This window comes from Chlamydotis macqueenii, chromosome 21 (genome assembly GCF_036417535.1).
Source record: "Chlamydotis macqueenii isolate bChlMac1 chromosome 21, bChlMac1.mat, whole genome shotgun sequence".
In the NCBI taxonomy this organism is placed as follows: domain Eukaryota; kingdom Metazoa; phylum Chordata; class Aves; order Otidiformes; family Otididae; genus Chlamydotis; species Chlamydotis macqueenii.
In genome coordinates, this window is record NC_141576.1 from 6,677,267 (window position 1) to 6,696,102 (window position 18,836).

General features: G+C 37.8%; 1 protein-coding gene across 4 annotated transcripts; it reads left to right on the forward strand.

Annotated features, from left to right (window-relative positions):
• Window positions 1-914: 914 nt before the first annotated feature.
• PDPN (podoplanin) lies at window positions 915-17,847 on the forward strand. Of its 4 annotated transcripts, none has more exons than XM_086764543.1 (6): window positions 915-1,179; window positions 13,270-13,355; window positions 13,962-14,094; window positions 15,507-15,542; window positions 15,908-16,009; window positions 16,641-17,847. In XM_086764543.1, the coding sequence occupies exons 1-6, from the start codon at window positions 1,110-1,112 to the stop codon at window positions 16,655-16,657; spliced, it is 444 nt and encodes a 147-aa protein (XP_086620669.1). In that variant the 5' UTR covers window positions 915-1,109; the 3' UTR covers window positions 16,658-17,847. The 4 variants fall into 4 exon arrangements, with proteins under 4 accessions (XP_086620669.1, XP_086620671.1, XP_086620668.1 ...); XM_086764545.1 differs by having other exon boundaries at window positions 14,001-14,094; window positions 15,908-16,019; XM_086764542.1 differs by having other exon boundaries at window positions 916-1,179; window positions 15,908-16,019.
• The last annotated feature ends 989 nt before the right edge of the window (window positions 17,848-18,836 follow it).

Consider the following 18,836-nt stretch of genomic DNA (forward strand, 5'->3'; position numbering starts at 1 on the left):
AGGGAGAAGGTCACGTTCTTCCTCGACTCAACTATGTGACACACTGGAATAGTTTGCATGTGAGCACTGATGAAAACTCACCACATTCCTAAGTGGATGTAAATCAGTAGGTTATTACAAGGGAAAATTCAGAAAAGGATTAATACAAACTGTTGCTCCCCAAGTCCTGTTTCAGCCCCAGTCCCTGTCTAACAACCATTTGCAAGAATAAAAACATTACAGATGTTGGCATAGTGTTAATCTAGTCTTGCATATATGCCACACAATGCTGATATGCAAAAACATGCAACAGAAAGGCAACCAGCCTTGCAGAGACCAGCGTACAGCTGTACTACTAAGAGTTACATTCAAAAAAGAAAAAATCCTCCATCTCTGTAGGGTGATATTAGCACACTGGGGCCAGCAAGTCTGTGGGCAGAGAAATGCTAGAGTACAGCTAGGATGTCACTTGAGGACACAAGCTGAGAGACACTTAGACATGCAGAAAAATTCAGACAGTATTTACTGCAGAATTAAATAACCTATCCTAAGACTATTTCAGTATCCCTAAATGCACATTCACTACCACACTTGCTCAGATAAACATGGGGGCTCACTCTGAAATTAAAAACCCATCAGTTCACTGCTGGAAATAACAGGAAAAATATCCTTAAATATTTTTTTAAGGCCAGTTTGCAGAAGGGAGGGAACTCCCTGAACACCTCGCTCTGCCCAAATACCCTTTCCCCCTTTGCTAAATAAAAGTCTTCTGGAAGCCGCAACGGCTCCTGTAACTTTAAACCTGGGCTGAGATCATAATTTTGGTACTGACCAAACAGAGCACAGAGGGCGGGCCTGGCTCTTCTTTGAGGACCACCTTAGGCATGCTCCCACCCCTTGGCTAAAGAAAATAATGCTGACTCCACTCAGTTTTCTTTAGCTGTACAGTTATCATCAGAGTAAACCTTCCCGCTGTAGACTACAGCACTTAGAGGAATATTTGGAATACCAAAGTATTTTTTGCAGTGATTTCTTTTTGTGATCTCAGTTCTCTGTCTCTAAAAAACTTGATCAGAATTTGAATCCATCTGGTCTCGGGATTGGAAAGCTATTCTCTAAGCAGATCAAAGATGTTTATTAAAGTTCAATTCTTCATCTTCGTTCTAGGGAGCATGCCTTTCATAGCGCTTGCTGAAGAAGGTAAGAAACTTTGGTTAAAGTTATTTCCAGTCATTTCCTGTCATTTAACAGTTTGTGTGCTTACTAACAGGCAATGCAGTTGCTCTGTCCTGTTTATAAAACTTTATTTTGAATTCTTAAACTATTACTAAGCATCTACTGTGGCTGCAATCAGGAAAGAAACATCAAAAGTTTTCAGATGGGCTGAGTTATGGTCTATTAGAAAATAATTTTCTGTGTGTGTCTGTGTGAAGGAAGGAGAATGGTACAAGAGTCAGGGAAGGCATCAACAGCTGCTGGAGGTGTCTCCAGTTTCACTGTAATGTGTGCAATAGAGACTGCAAGCAATAATTCAGTTGTAACTGCCATTTAGGTGGTGAAACTCTTTATGAAAATAACATCTAAATCTTTCCATTCAAGAGGTTCATTTCTCTACTTAGAGGCATTACAACAGCTTAGAATTTGAGCCTCATGCAGGGTTTTGCTAATACTAACGTAGCCATAAGCAGTATATACCAGTGAGGGAAACTAAGCCAGGAAGAATCATTACGTAAGACAAATCTGAAGTGTTACATATCTACTCAGAAAAAGTTTATTTGGCAGACTATTTTGTTTGCATTTTATAAGAAAAACACAATATACAGTTTTAGGTAAAGAAGATGTTTAAGTCTTTTTACAGCTAAAGAAGAAGAGTGATTTATTAACAGTAAATCAGAATTACCCTGATCACTACTTGATTCCAGGAACATCACATTCAAATTTAGTCTTTCTGCACAGTATTTGACTCATTATGAATGAATTAGCCATCAGGCAGTGTGCCTGATGTAGGATGTATGCACAAACTGGATGTATGCCTGTAGTGGTGAAATACAGCTACCGTTGCTATGGAACATGTTCCAAGCACTAGTGCTCTGAGAACAATAACCCGAAACTCAACCCACTGGTCTTCCAAAGCGTAAATCTACTTGTCTGACTTGGATTTGGCAATCCCAGCTGAAAGATATGACCTGATTTTGGCCTGGTGACAGTCAATATCATTCTGCTGGAAATAACAGAGCTATATCAATACACAGTATGCGTGGATGTTGGCTTGAAACTTCTAATGGGAATTCCTGGTGTTCTGTGTGTCAGAGTATGAGACCGAAAGTTTGGAGTTATGCTTCAAAATTTCACAGAAAATCTAAAATCACCAGATACTAGCCAAATCCCAAATACTGCTTTCTAGGCTTTCTCCAGGGTAAGCACATACAGCTCACCCAGCTAGCTTATCCTTAAAAAGCATCAATATGAGATGTACCAAAGTTTAAGGCCATTAAAAATTAGGCAAAACTCACCACCATTTTATAGAATGACCTTAAGCGGTTTCTAGGATAGCAAAATAACAGAAAAAAGGGTTTTTCATCTTAAGGCTTTGGGGGAATTTTTAAGCATGTTTTCTCTCAACTCAGAGAAGGAGAGTCCAGCAACAATCAGGTTGAAACCCTACTAGCAAGAAAAATGTCAATATTTCCTCCTGGCAAGATGCTACCTCTGTTTCATTAGCAGTATCGTTTGCAGTGAACTGCACAGCTGGATCTAGAACATGGTTTACAGTACTTATGGCTTTCTGTGTTTGTTTAGGTTTTATGACTTTTTCTTCCCATGAGGCCAATAATTTAGGACAACTTCCAAAGGATATAGAGCAGAAAACCTCCAGATATAAAATAAGCAAGTCCCAAATATTTAGCATGTGTATCACTGCTGTTTACCGATAACCATCAGCAATTTTAACTTAGAACAGACTTAAAATGACAATGCCTTCTTCAGCAATCTCTGACTGCACTGACAGTGAAGATTGAGAATTTTTTTTGGCTAGTACAGTAGTAGGTGGAGTGGATATATTCAGGCACCTGAACCTCTGGAGTAGACAATTTGGCCTGAGGGTTTTAGAGAAAAAAACGTTTCCTTATCGGACTCTGATACCTCTTAACCCTGATCAGGCCACTGCAGATACTCTTTCATTATATTCAGTATCTGCAGATACTCTTTCATTATATTTAGGCGCTCCATTTTCTGGATTGAGATTGAATCAAGAAAAGCAAGTTTGTTTCGCTTAGGAAGCATCTTTCCAAAAGGATTATTATTGGTTCTAAATTCCTCCTTGAATTGCCAGATAAATTGAATTCTGTGCTGTTCATCCTAGTTGTAAGCACAGCATTTTCCCCTTCCAGGCAGTGATTCACAACTTGAGTAGTTTCATTAGTATCTGATGTCTTTGAGTTGCTGCAACTTTATGAAAAAGCTAGAGGCACAGAAACCATTTCAGGACAACTGTGAACCAGAAATTTGATTTGAAAATAGCAGTTACCACTGACCCAGTAACAGGACTATCAGCCAACCTATGAACCACATCTCTGTGAAAACCTATGAAACTTAAGGGAGAAGTCAAATGCTCAATCTTTGCTCACAGAGAACATGCAAATTACATCTAACACTACTAAGTTAAAAATGAATTAAGATTTCTGTTAAAATTTCCTGTATTTGTGCTATTCTTAACAGGAATATTTGGGCCCAGTCAGCAATATGGTTTCCAAAAGAAACAATAAAAGCTCCTTTAATTGGGTCACATAAAGCAAGACACAACAAAGCTGTAAAAGCATAAACCACAATACTGATGTGGAGGAGAATAAGATAATTAACTTATTAATTGATTTCACTCTTCATATGTGAGCTTCCAAATTAGTGGCAGAAATCAGAAAAAAAAATAGAAAGAAAACCTAGTAAGAAATCTTACATCACTATCTACTTACAATACATTCACACATGCTCTGTTATCTGTTCATGGTTTAAATTCTGACTGAAACAGCCAAGTACATTATCTTTCTTACAGCCTTGAGCACCTATACAAGCATGTGGCATTTTTAGACTAAAGCATTTCCTATTGAATGCTTAGCAGATCTGTATTTGCCCTTCTGTGATCCTGTCCAGCATTAAAAAACTCAAGCAAATCATAGCACATAGGGACCAGACCAAACTAATAAAAATGGAAGTTGGCCTAAAATTTTTCTGGGCACAGCATTAATCAAACAATTAAAAGCAGAAGCATTCGAATCAGTGCTTTACAGAGGCAACACATTTCCTAATTTGAAACCTTTCCCATGGTGCAAGTATTGTTGCAGAGAAGATTACTCGATTGGCTGTCACATAACATGAACAAAAATTAACATGATCGTTAAGCAAGTTACCACATGTCACTTGAGCTGTATCAACAGTCCACGTGCCTGATCTCACCTAGAGGCAAATACTAGATTATAACTCCTTATGCAAGGCTCAAAATTAAACAGGTTTACACTAGGTCATGGTACTTTACATTTGCTTTGGACTCAAAGTAAGCACTTGGACAGGACAATTCAGATGAGAAGTGTTTATATGATAAGAAAGGAAATGGAAGTTCAGAGTCAACCATGAAAGACAAACATTTTGTTTTCCAAAATCATAAAAAGCAGAATTGACAAAAATCACAAAGAAGGATTTTTTAAAAAAGTATTTTGATTTACCCAAACTCTGTTGCCAGTTCAGTGGCAAAACTAAATGACAAAGTCAGACAACTCTAAACTCTTCCGAAAAACAAGTTCTGTAACTGCTCGTAGTAAATAAAAATGAACAATCCAAACAGCCACATGTGACTCCAAAAGCAAGTCAGTTTTCTTCCAGTTCGACAAAACCTTTCACTCTGAATGTGGCTGCACAGTGAATGATGAGTGCACTTGTGTCCCCATTTACTCTTGTAAACTACAGTAGCATGACATGAATCTAGCTCTACATTTCCAATATCGCAAACTTAATTATCACAAGGAGGAGAAAAACATCTTCCTGGATCTCGATTAGTGAGTCTGCAAATCAGCGAGTCAGTATTTCGCGGTGTCTTAGTAAAGGCCAGCAGAGAACAGCTAAAATTTGCTCTGTCATCATTGGGAAAGCAGAGGCTTGCCCATCTGTATCTCAAAAGTTAGGTTTTGAATCTGTGTAACTTTACAAGCAAAGGAAATAGTTATATTTAAAAGCTCACAAGCAGACCTTTCATTAACTCAGGCTGCACAGTGAACACTGGAAACAGAGGCCAGGTTCTCAGCTCCTGTAATTCAACAGCTTCCACTGAACCCGTGCATTGACCCCAGCTCTCGTACTAGCAAGTCATCTGCAAAAATAAGCAGCTGAGAACCTAGAGAGATAAAAAGCATTTTAATAGATAATAAAAAGCAGTAAAGGAAGGATAGCCCACAGCATGCAGGCTGTTGGGCTCTGACAGAAGCACATAGTGTTTCCTCCTTGTGTCATTTGAGGCAAGCCATACATACATGTCTACCGCAGAAATGACTACTGTTTGCCCAGCTCTAAGGTATGGTCTGTCTCAGATGCACGTTTGTTTTGTTGGTTTGTTTGCTTTTTGTCTGGATGTGGTCAGGGACTACAGGATGAAACCCAAATGCTGCCAGATCCACGCTGCAGCCAAGCAGCCTCTAAAAGGGCCTCCTCCGATCTGCGTGCACACACTCAGTTTGAAATAACACTGCAGCAAAGCTCACATAGCTGCGTGGTGCACAACATCTAACACAGCATTTCAGAAAAAGACATACAATTGGGAATATAGGTGTGTTGGGATGTTCTAAAGAGAAACAAATGAGAAAAACAAGAGAAATTTACTATTGATTTCCAACTCGCTGCCTCAGAAGCCTGGCCAAAGACTCTCAAAGGAACAGAAACTGTGGTGCTGTGCACATTCTCATGTTGCTTTATGACTTCCTCATGTTTTTCTATCTTTGTATTTGTTGATTACAAATACTACAACATCCAGCATAAATTGCATCAGAATAATCCTTTGTGAGGGCACAGTTCAGCTGTGTACACCATTTCAGGCAAACAGATAATCTTAGGAAGGCTTGAGAAGTAGATGAGCCCTGCTAAATCTGTAAATGGGGCACACTTCATTCCAAATTTGTATTAACATGTTTTTATCACTACGAAACCAATTCAAATATTAGCTAGTGCAATATTAGTTAGTATGAAAGTCGGACTAAACATTTGAATGGATCTTGCTTGCTGTGTGGCAATATAAAGCAGCTAGCCAAAAATCCTTGTGTGAACAAAATTAAAGCCCAGCCAGATTCCAGTTAGCATTGAACACGCATATTTCAAACAAATGAGTTAAGAAATGATCATGCAAACGGTTCCGCTGGCAGATACAAGGGGTTAGTAACCTTCCTCAAGGCAGCTGTGAAAGGGCATACAGCTACAGCCTCAGAGTTTTGGGAAGGAAGTGATTCAGTGAAAAGATTAGTTTATTACTGTGTTAGAGGTCATTTCTTAATTCCTTTCATCTGCATTTACATATCCCAATATTTGTTCCTAGATTATCTGCTTTCTACTGCACACCACATAAAATTTGCTGATCTATTACACAAAATTTTATACTGTTCTCCTAGTCTTAGCTCCAACACTCATTCCTTGTCAGTCGTGCAGTGATAAACCCAGTACTGTCATGCTGCAGTTTTACATGCCACTTACAGAATGATGCAAAAGAGACTTATCCCTTGATCACAACTCCAGTCTTGTTGCCCCAATCAAGCCCTTACTGCTCACAGAAAACCAGGAAATTGCTAGTAAGACTACAAACAGTTGATACAGGGTCACAGGGCAGCAAATATCAATAAGAAAGTGGTTTTATCTTACATTCATGGGGTAGTAATTCCGAGATCAGTGCACTTACCAGACAAGAAAGAGATCGACACACCAGTTTTAGTAAAAGAATAAACCTTAGAAGACTAATCTCTGGTTCTGCAAGGAATATTTTAAAGGAATGTCCCATAATGGAGTTAAATAGTATCTTCTTGATGCCCACAGCTCTGTGGCTGATTTTATCATGCATAAGAGAAAGCTGAGTAAGTTACCACCTTTTCCTCTTGTGGCTTTGTTTCGTAACTTTGGTTGTGGGTCATATACATATAGCACACACTTGAAGAGCAGTTATTTTTCTCTATGTCTTCCCAGTTAAAAATATATTTTGGTTTGCTTTTCTGTGGCTATTCTATATACAGGCAATGTAGAATATTGTAACAGTCAGAAGACGTGAGTTACTTCAGAAGCAGATGAGTGGTTCTTTGCCACTTGGCACTGTAGATTTTCACTGTGGCTTTGTTCCTTTGGCTAAGCCAGCCGCAGCAATAGAAACCATCTGTAGTAGGGTGTGGTCACCAAAGGAAATGTTTCTGACAATTCAGCAAAACACTGTCATCATGAGCTCACAGAATACCTGAACTCAGTTATACTCCAAATAAGGTTGAACTAAAACCTTCCTGGCGCATCAGGACCATTTTGCAACTGGCAGATGCCTTCCAAAGTTACAGAATTCTGTCATCCAGCTTCCTTCATTATAAAATGGAAAGCTGTCTGTATTAGGAAACTGCAGTAACCACTTCAGGATTTAGACAGCACATACTTTCTCCTGAACAACAAAATTCTAGACACAAACATATACCAGGGCATTTCTTTATTATGGCATGATATACTACTCCAACTTCCAGAAGGAATTAACAGAAAAAGAGAAAATGCCAGTGCTGTGGCCCCAAACAAGCTAAGCATACACAGTTCTCAGGATACTGCAGATCTCAGGAGTTTTGCAGGAGTCACAGGTACAAATGAGAATTTCAGTTCTCATTAAGAAACTTCCTTGCCTTTCCAGAGTCTGGAAAATTTTAACTGCGCAAAGGCGCAAAATCCAGAAAGCAAAACCCAGAATCCACTATATAATATTCTTCAAAACCACAAATTTTCAAAGTAAAAAAATTCGGCGGCCTAGATTTGGCAGGATTGAACCATTTCACCAGAAAAAAAAAACCCCACACTTATATTTTTTTTTAAATAATCCCAAATGCTTAAGCAATTATAGAACAATAATGGAAAACTCCTTTCAGATAAAATTAAGCTGATGAGATAGGTTTTGGATCTGACTATGCAATACATTTCAATTGAGGATAAAGTCAAATAACAAATACTGTATTTGGAAACTACAGAGCTGCTGCTGAGACTTTATGTATTCAAAAGGCAGGTACCTTATCAAATCACACATTTTTGTTAAACTTCCACCACCATGAATAAAAGTTTCCACTGAACTACAACCAGATGGATTCCAATAATGAGACACTGACTAAGACTCACTTTGCTCACGATTAAGTTCAGGTCTGTGAGGGAAGACTGCTTCCTCAGAAAGGGAATTCCTGTATCAGGACATAAACATTGGGTAAAATATGGCCAAAACAGGATGGCTAACACACAGAGTCCTTCAAACACCACCACTTGCTCTGTAACCACTCAGGAAGCAGATACTGAAGAACAGTCAGCTCTGCATAGGTAGCTCTGCAATATCTCAAACAGAAAAGTGGTATCTCCCAAATAACCAGTCCCTCAATTCTGTCCCTTGCTTTTCTACAGCAGTACTCCACAAAGCATCTATCTAGCACAGCTGGGTAGGACAAAATATGATATTGATAAGATACAGATAAAAATAAATTTAAGAGCAAAGCTTTTGTTTGACAGTTAACATGCTAGTTAATTTTTTTTTAGCCATTATAAATAACTAAAGGTGCTGCTTTTTTTTTTTTTCCCAATAGGAGCAAAGGAGCATTGAGCAATAAAGATTATTCCAGATTTTGCTAGAGGGAATCCTTTAGGGTTAGCGATTTTTACCTACTGCCGCTTACCACAGAGATGGAAGCTCACTCTGTTTTGAGGGCTTCCTATTTCAAGGACTAAGCTAAAATCCAGGCTCACAACTGCCTTTGCCCACTGGTATCTGGGTTTATTCAGACTGCTGGGAAAGAAACAAGATCCTACAATATTTTTCATCTTCCAAAGTATCTTTGTTGGTTTTGGAGGTACCTGAAAGAAATGCTAACGAGCAGCAGTTTTACAACTCGCTCTCCTTTCCAACTCAACCGCTGTGCTTTGAAAGCAACCCTAAGAGGTTTTTCTAGTAAACTGTCACTCCATGCATAACAATGAGTAGTGAGCTCATCTTCCCCTAAGCAGTCATGGGATGCCTAAACATGGGATGTTTTCAAAGCAGTATTAAACTTTTAAAGACATCAGATTTTCTCCTGGTGTGAGAAGCTGCGGCTTGACAGCAGCTGGGGACTTTGAACTGAAATGCACCCAGCTGGAACTCTGGCAGAACGAGATGCAATGATAACTTTACATCTGCAGCAACATATAGCTGCAAACAGAAGAGGCCATGGTGCTAGTTGGAGACAGTCAGCACTGTGAGGCAATGTTTTTATTTACAGCCTCCTCTAAGACAATATTAAGAACACATGCAGAAGCACTACTTAGCCCTGTGGCCCTTGCTACATTGGCCCACACTGGATGAAACCAACAAATCACTAGAGCACATGCACCCTTACATCCCCTTCACGTTCTCTTTGATGTCAGTGGTTTATATGCCTTGTCCTCGGTACAGGAAAAGAAGTTTTGAGTCCAACAGTTTATCTCAATTTCATTTAAATCTTTTTACTTTATTATGACTTTCCCCGACAGAGTTGTCTAGCATCAAATAGCCCTTCCTACAAATGCAGCACACTGATAACAAATTACCTCCCAGTCTTTTGGTCATAGTTCAGCAGTGTCTGCTTAACTGCCACCCACAGCACCTCCACTGTCCAGGAAAACAAAGCTGGCAGTGCAGACCAGGGACCATTCTCCAGCAAAGACAGCACCTCAGCTTGAACACAGCATTACGCGGACTGGATGGGGCAGGACAAGACCTCCACACTGACAGGAATCACTTCCATCTGGGAGCTTTTGGAAGTTCGTAAGGGAGCCCTATTATTCTAGTTTCCCTTTACAGTTAAGGAAAAGTAGCACTAGCAAGCATGACCCAAATCTCAGGAGAGATGAATTACCTTCTGGAAGTATTTGTCTTTCCCTCCAGACTCTAGAAGATAAGGGCAAGCAGACACCTTATTTAGGCACCTTTATTAAGAACCTAAAATTAGGCAAGATTAATCTGGGCCACCTCCTTTTGTCAATCATGGCACACAGAGGGCACATGCACCAAAACAGATTTTCTACAGTCTCTCATTGCCAAGAATCTGCAATAACTATCACACAAATAATTAATTTTCATGTTTCTTTGTGACATTAACTAATTCTCTACACCTTTGTTCTGCAACACTTTCCCTGCCTGCCTCCACTCTCAAGTAATTCTTCTCTGAATAAGCTGCTTGTTGTTAACATACAAAACTTATTTCACTTTCTACTTGGGGTTTTTCCTCTGGTAATTTGTGTTCTTCATCTGTGTTTATTTTGTAACTAGTGAATAAAGGATGTTTTTTTCAGTTCCAACTGGGATTGCACAGTAAACTGATCCATACACTAACTATTCATGTTGTCGAGCTCTATTGCTATTTCTTTCTTTCCCCTTAGCATTTACATAGCATAATCCCAATATTGTACTTGGAAGATATTACTTTATAAGCAAAAAAATAAGTTCTGTAAAGTAGTGCCATATCTTAAAATACCCTGCTATCTAGAGGGTGGCTAAATCAACATACAATAAAGTCAAGCCCCCTTTGTGCTATCTCTACAGCCAGTTTTCAAGGCTGCTCACCTAGGGCTTTGAATCAAAAATAAGCAAAACATTATTTTTACCATCTAACTTAGAAATACAATTTATCCTGGCCTGGTCCAGTCTTTCCATGGATTTTGGGGAGACTGGCTGGCTTAATTAGCCACTATATTAGACCTCATGTTAGCATAATATGAATATACTTTCTTCATCTGAGTGCCTAAAGCACTACTTGCACACACTTTTGGCTCTTAAATAGAAAGTGCATCTGTATTCAGGCTTATAAAGGTATAAAAATATAAAATTTTATTTACTGGAGTAAACATGGAATTAGAAATCTAAGTTTAGATCAGTGTTTAGTCTCTTGGCAACAGGACAAAGCCATCAGTCTCACATTGCTAGAGGTGGATGAGAAAATTTTAGTTTGGTTCAAAAGTGAGTTTTGGGAGCAAGGAAAAATATTTGCAAGTTTCCAGTAGAATTCAGATGAGAGTTTCAAGAAAAACCAGAGATTTTTTTTTTCCCAAGGTTGAATCATTCATCCTCTATATGAAAAATTTCCTTTAAAGTACCAGTGCATTTTTTTCCCATTCATTTCAAAATTAAATATTGTCTTTGTCATTTGAAATAACACTTTTATTTTGAAAAGGGCAGTTAAAAATGACAAAAGTTAAATGGAACTCAATTAAAGAAAAATAGTTTCCAAGTGATATATGCACAGCTGGTCCAAAGTGATTCTGTCCGTTTTTCAATTTTTTGGCTGATATTGAGCAAAATGCCCATTCTTTCTGATTTCACAGAACAAAAAAACTGTTTACTTGCTTCTGTATTTATACAGCACAAGCCAGGTGCATTTGACTCAAAACCTTTCAAAAGAAACAGTCTTACTATTTGGAACTAGTCTAACAATTCAAAAATAGTGAAACTTCAAACAGAACAGATGAGAATGTTTTAGGTCACTCAAAAGAGATGAAATTAGCAGAAACGGTGTTAAGATTTAATAAAACAAACAGGCCATGAATATTTCTCTTACATAAATTATTCAAATAGCACAGTAAATCTCTGCTTTTAAATAACTAATATGAATAGCTGTCCTCCTCCCCAAAGAGATCACTACTAATCTTACTATTCACCAAATTACAGAGGTATTAAACTATCTTGCAAAGGAAAAAAGGATTAGGTATTCTCTGTTTATAATTAACCTGTTAGCAGCTGACAATTGTTGCCTTACATATATCATAGGCAAATGATGTGTGAGCATCCAGGGTTTTCTCCAACAGTCTTAAAACTTCTCTGCTTTTCTCAGGAGAATTAACATGGCTCTTATTCACATAACCTTCAGCTGTCACTGAAGTATTTCCCAGCAGTAACTCAGTATTATGTTGAAAAAATATAAACTGGATTTGAAAATGTTTGGACAAAGTTTTGCTCTGCTGAGATAAGTAGAAGTTAGATGCAAAATTTGAATCTGGGAAAGAACTTTCCAGAAGTTTTAAGGTTTTTGTGCCTGAAGTTTTTCTCAGGACAACGTTTATTATTAGCTCTTTGCTTTAAATTTAAACACTGGTATCTGGAATTAGCAGAACTTTTATGCCGCAGGCAACAGCATAACAAGCTGCCTCACCTAGCTTTGTGATAACAATGAATTAGAAACTCCTAAGAGACAGCACACTACATTAACACCATACTGCGTATGGTCATAGTTTTAGCAATCAGCATGAAACTTGACCAAATGATACCTATGTTGTCAACATTTTCTTGATACTGCCAGTTATCATCACATACCCTCCTCTTGTGTTCTACCTTGTTCCATCTCATTTTTCCTATTGATGAAGTTTGACTGTATTTGTAAAGAAAAAGCATTATTGTGAGCCAAAATTTAAAAATCCATTATACCAAAGAGCACAGATGACATACATAGGTCGAGAATAAAAAGGGAGACCTTACATTGTTACCTCAAAAAATCAAAGTATAGTAAGGCTTGCGACTTTAGAAAAATCCCTGAACAGATTTGTGTAGGAATATTTTCTAAACTATAGCTACACCCCTAAACATTAATTACAGTCCTAAAAATAAAGGCTGCAGCTGGGACTGAGCTGAAAGATGGGAGAAAGCTCTTACTATTTTAGAAAATGGAAGATGCTAGAAGTAATTTGTCCAAATACATAAGCTAATGCTTAGAGATCTGGAGTAGTTGCATCCACCTGAGGGGGAGAGGGAAATTTTTCTTAAAATAAAGAAATCTTTTTCTTGGACAAAGTGTTTAGTAACCAGTGTGTTTCAAGGTTGTGCCAGGCTTAGGCGATGTGTACTTAAGCTCTTTGTCCTACAGCTTTGTACAAGAGTACAGCAGAACACCAAGTCGATCCAAATAATTTTGCAAACCTAAGTGCACAGGGGCGGGGAGATAGAACACTGCATAGATCTCGTGTTTAACAGTCTATATGTCAAAGTAGCCAGAACATGTGACTACCAAGTAAAATCACAATTCATTTTTCTACAATTTTATTCAGCAAGCTCAGTTCTAGAAGGAGAAGAAAGTGCAACAATTGATTTCAGAGACAGAAATGACACAGAATTTGAAGAATTACCAACCCTGGTGAGTATCATCCTAAATAAAGGTTCCTTTAGGTTACCCTGATTTCATATTCCTGGTATTGTCTTGTTGTTTCAATTTTGAATAATCATTATAAAGAATAACCTTGAGTTCTAACAAAATCTAACACCAATGCTCTTGCTTCACAAGCAATCAAGTTGAAGGTGACAAAGCTGAAAATGTTTTTGCCAGTTCCTCTGTACTGCACGAAGTGTTCATAACCTGCTTATTGACTGTCCTTTGCCTCTTATAATTCAGTGTCTCTCCATTAGCTCCAGTGAAACCAAAATGAAACTAGTGTAAAAAAAAAAACAAACCAAAAAAAAAAACCAAATGAAAAGAGGCAGGTCTGCAATATTCTGCAGTCCTCTCCTGCAGCTTTTGTAGTCTACTGAGAGGCTGTCTGATCTAGCAAGCCTCTATCAGGGAAGACAAAACAGCTTACTTTGGGGTTTTTGTCACTGTACACAAGTCAAAGATGACAGGTGATAGCTAAAAAAGCATTCACGGGGCGCCTGACAGACTAAGAAATTTAAATGCTTATCTCATACATGTAGACTGAATGTACTGAGGCTTTCTTTTCCCTCTTTTTCCCCCCAATTCTTGTAGTTGCCCACAAGACTACACAATGTAACCAATCTCTTGCAGTTTGGACAACTAATGACCACAGAAAGCGCATTTGCCCCAGCTGAAGACAGTGATAATTCTACTGGTTATGAAATTAACACAGAAAATGTTGATGGTAAAAAATCTTTCATTTCTATTTTATTATATCAAAGTCCTACTGCCATTTACTAATCAATATCTGGAAAATTCAAATACCAAGTTTAAGGTGTTCTCAAAGGTCCCATCGTTGATTTTTGAAAGAGAAAAGTGAGATTTTTTTTCTTAATAATCACGCAGCATCCCAACTTCATAACAGAAGTTATGCTGACAAAAGGAATGAGTAGCTGTACCATTTTGTTTGCCAGTGCATTGCCAGTTCTACCCCAAGACAGGCAATAACTCTCTGAAGTTTAATGAATCTCATTTTATAATGGTCAGATGAGCTGTTACAAGAAAAGGTCTTTTTGTTTCTAGACTAACTTTTGATAACTAAATGCAAATTTAGCAGTGTCTAAATAAATGAAGAAAGGCTTCTCCACTTTATGTGAACAGTAGTAGCCGTTGCCAACAGTTGCTCAGCGCACTCACCTCAAGTGCAAACTCAGATCATAAATACTAAAAGTCTGTGAGGCTCACAAGTATGTTAGATTCACCTGTCAGAATAGATAAGTGATAAACTTAATTCACATGAATGGCAATCTGTCAATCACATTTCAGGTCAGTCTGCTTTTAGCATATAGGCTTTGCTTTGAAACAGAGTCAAATCAAACCTGGTGGGAGTTGTATTTCTGCAAAGTCCTGTAGTACATATATTATTTAATACTTCTCCCCTAAGTAGCCTAAGCCAATTACCTGTAGATAGCAGCTATAAACAAGCACTTTTATTTGGTTAGCTTCTTTTTCAAGCTTCCATGTTCTACTGGAGTTTCATATCCCTCAAAGCACACACATTTGTTTAGAAATTGTACGCGCTGTTAACTCCTTTGCCAGCCTGCTTGTCTCTTCTGAGAGGGTGGATCCCTCTTGCCTACAAAATCAATTCCAGAATTAAACAAGTCTACTAAACAGATTTTATACAATCTTCCACACACAAAAATTGAATTAAGGAACTTGAGGAACTTTTAAACTGACAAAAAGCTTTTACAGACAAAGAATAGTTCAGCAAATGCACTGAGAGCAAGGCAAAATTTCATTAGCATAAAACTATCTCAGACAATTAAAACCTGATTTCAATCTTAATCACAGTTATTTTATACGAGTTATATTGTTATTGATCTTAATGTGATCAGGCTTAAGTTTCACTAATATATATTAAGATCATAATCAGTCCCTTATATTTTAATTTATTTCTGTTACTTCAGAAAGTTCTTTGCACTCATTCTCTCAAGCACTGAATTTGCTCACTGCCTGTCAAAAACAGAACACAGCCCTCAAACCCTTCTCATATAGTTGATAAAAGTTTTCCTTTGATATGGCATTATCATTTAGGATGCAAAACTCCACACAAAGCAGAGTAATTAAGTAATTATTCTCTTTCTGGCTTTACAGGTGGACTGAGTGGGGAGCCAGAGAAAACTGAAAAAGGTATTAAACAAAAGAATTGCTTTTAAAGACAAGGGAGAACCTAACTGGCAGGCAGTACCCTTCTAGAAGCCACTAGCTATGCCCATGCTATTCTTAAACAAAAGGTTTGGAAGGAGCCACGACCTGCTCCCTGATGTGCCTCCTCTAGTCCACCCAATTACCATCTCCATAGCTACATCTGCACAGAGCCCTCCAGCCAAGGGCACGTTTGCAGGCTGCAAATAACCCTGCTGAAACTACCAAACCCACTTCAGAGCTCACAAGATACAAGGAAGTTTTGCCCCAAGGAATGGGATGCAGCAGAACAGTGTCAGCTCTATCAGTAGCCTCTTAACAATGCTAGTATTCCCAATTTCCTCTTTCAGGTGGTCTGGAAACAATTGCACTGGTTGGAATAATTATTGGAATCATAGTCGCAGTTGGAATCCTTGCAGGAATAATCATCGCTGTTGTAAGGAAGATGTCAGGCAGGTACTCGTAAGTAAATTGCTGATTAGGCTTTTCAAACAAGCATCATCCTCTGAGCAAGGTCACAGGAATCACTTTGGAAATTTCTAATACTTATATTTGACAAAATAATCTATTTTCATGTTATACAGTGCCTATGGATTCAGCAAGAGCTGCCAGTGTGATGTGGGTGATCTAAACCCCCTCATATGCTTCAGAAAACTTTGCCAGACACTGCATGCATGCTATTGTAATATTCATCAGGCGCATGGGGTTTGGATTACTCTACTGCACAGAGATAAAATTCACAGCAAAGTATGACAGGAGCAACTTCTGGTGAAGTGCTGGATAACATGAGAACATTGACAAGCAATCTTACCACTCTGGACATTTGTGAAGGATGCTTTGATACCAACAAGATTCATTGGTGCCATGCAAAACGAAAGTGCTTTACAAACTCCAAAGTAGTAAGAAAACCACACTTCATTTAACAAATACTATTCACCCAGCATTAGGAGAAAGCAAAATATGAACTGGGAAGAGAAAGAAAGCAATGACAGGAAAGGCAAGGAGAGCAAGGAAAAACAATCCCACAAAGATCACATTTGGTTAACTATGAGCTACAATAAAATGTCTGTGTTTGTTTTACAGGCCCTGAAAACAGTTGAAGCAAGCAACCATGCCATTCTACACTAGAAAAGAGAAGTGCTTCTTATTTTATAAGAACTAAAGACTATTCCTGTATTGGTGTGGGAAGATGATCCATGGAAAATATCAAAGAATTCCAGATCTATGGGGATCCCACACAGCTCTAAGGACTTCCCTCCTGCCCCTGACTACAGAGTATGAAATATTTAATAGGATTTTCACTAACCAGGAGTTTACTAGAGAGAAAAAAAAAAAAAAAAAAAAAGATTATTCCATAAGAAAAAACCCAGCGACAATGAGATTTACATCTGAAATGTGACTTGCTGATCACATAATACACAGGTAATATATGCTAGCTTGATTTCTAAATGCTACCAGCAAGGATTATTTCACAATACATTTTATGCATTTCTTTAAAATATATCCAGAATCTTTTAAGTGTTTTTGGCTGGTTAAGTGCTTGTGGCATATTTATCTATTGAATGATATCTCGAAAAGAAGGAATTAGCCTCACAGAGAACCAACTATTTACAAATTTAGAAAATATTAAGTATTGGAAGCTCCAAGTCTTTCCACCATTCTGTATCCATTGATACAGATTTTCTGCTCTTGATACTTATGTTATTATGTGGCAAAACACGGTAGGCCCAGCTGGAACTGACCTACCAACTGAAAGCTTGCTCAGCTGACTATTGCACCAGGAATTTCCTGTCGTCTTTTGTTGCAGAGACATGCAGGGATCAAAATACACATCCTGAATTAAAGGGTGCTTGGAAAATACCCAGTTTTGATGGGTCACTTTAACAAGTTAATTAGCATGCTTTAAAGCTGACATGTATAAGCTTTTGAATTAGTGTATACTTTTTTTTTTCTTTATAACTGTCTCATTTTCTAACTCTATACTTGTCTGATAACATCGAAGCAACACTAGATCAGAATACGTTAGTGAGGTATAATGCATTTTTGGACTCTGCAGCTTTTCTATGGCATATTTAGTGCAGCAGGACCTGAATGCAGAGTTCAGAGCAGAGGTTTTGTATGTCAAGTGGCTGCAATGCATCATGTTTGGTGTAAAAATAATGATAAATCCATATTTGTCAATAACTGTTAAACATGTCAACTTATCTAGATTTGCTCTTCTGTTTCTTTCATGTGTCATGAATATGATATCAATCCAAGCTTTGGAAATAAAAATTATGATGTAAATTGTCTTATTTTACAATAATTGTTCTTTATATTCTTTTTTTTTTTTAAAGTGTAAAAAGTTTTAAGTTTACCTCAATCTTCCTAAATTATTTTGCTACTTGTCTTGCCAGTGCAGTGTCTACAACAGACTCATATGACACTGATAAATGAAACTATCAAAACTAAACATGTGAGAAAAAAAAAAAATTTACAAGTCTTTTTAGTGCAGTTCTTAAGTTCATGTAATGGGGGTCATCAGTCTGTGATGACCAGTGAGTAGTAAGCTTATATTCATACTGGTCTCTGCAGAGAACTGCAGACTAGATCCAAAGACTGTAGTTTCCAGATATTGGTGTTGGTTTTTTTTTTGTCCAAGCTATAAAAAGAAACTAGTTTCCTGAAGTCTGAATTTAGGCTTTTTGTCAATCTCAGAATTAAAGCATATTTGGATACAAGGTTTTGATTGTAGATTGCTGGCTGTCTCCAAACTGCTGAGATTATACTCCTAGTCATACTTTACCTGGAACATTCTCTTCCTTAAAGGAAGATTCTAAACTAAGGTTTTGCCACTGGAATGACTTTTCCTTGAATAACTACTCCCATTACAATACAAGCAGTATCTACAGGTGGGCAATTTATAACGAAACTGAAATATACCTTAACCTGCATGCTTTCGAGAGCTTGCTCTGATACAACACAATCAAGGTTGTTACACGCAGAGTGAAGTTACGGAGTCTGTATGCACCCCCACACAGATGCAACTGAAATTAAAGAATTTGCCATGTATTTGGATTTAAGTAGTAATCCCATCTAGTACACCTTCAGACACCATATACATATACATCCCAGAATTTGTCTACAGTAGTACAATATATTCATGTGTCACTTGCAGCATAATCTCATTTGGTTTACTTCTGCTTACCCTCAAAAGCTGCATAAAGCTGAAGTAATGGAAAAATTAATGATACCGCTGTACAAAGTCATGTATGCACTATATAAAAATCTGTAACAAGT

Coding starts and splice junctions, on each gene's coding strand:
- PDPN (XM_086764543.1), top strand. CDS start 1,110: ATGTTTATTAAAGTTCAATTCTTCATCTTCGTTCTAGGGAGCATGCCT. Junction 1,180..13,269: donor CATAGCGCTTGCTGAAGAAG/GTAAGAAACTTT, acceptor AATTTTATTCAG/CAAGCTCAGTTCTAGAAGGA. Junction 14,095..15,506: donor TAACACAGAAAATGTTGATG/GTAAAAAATCTT, acceptor CTGGCTTTACAG/GTGGACTGAGTGGGGAGCCA.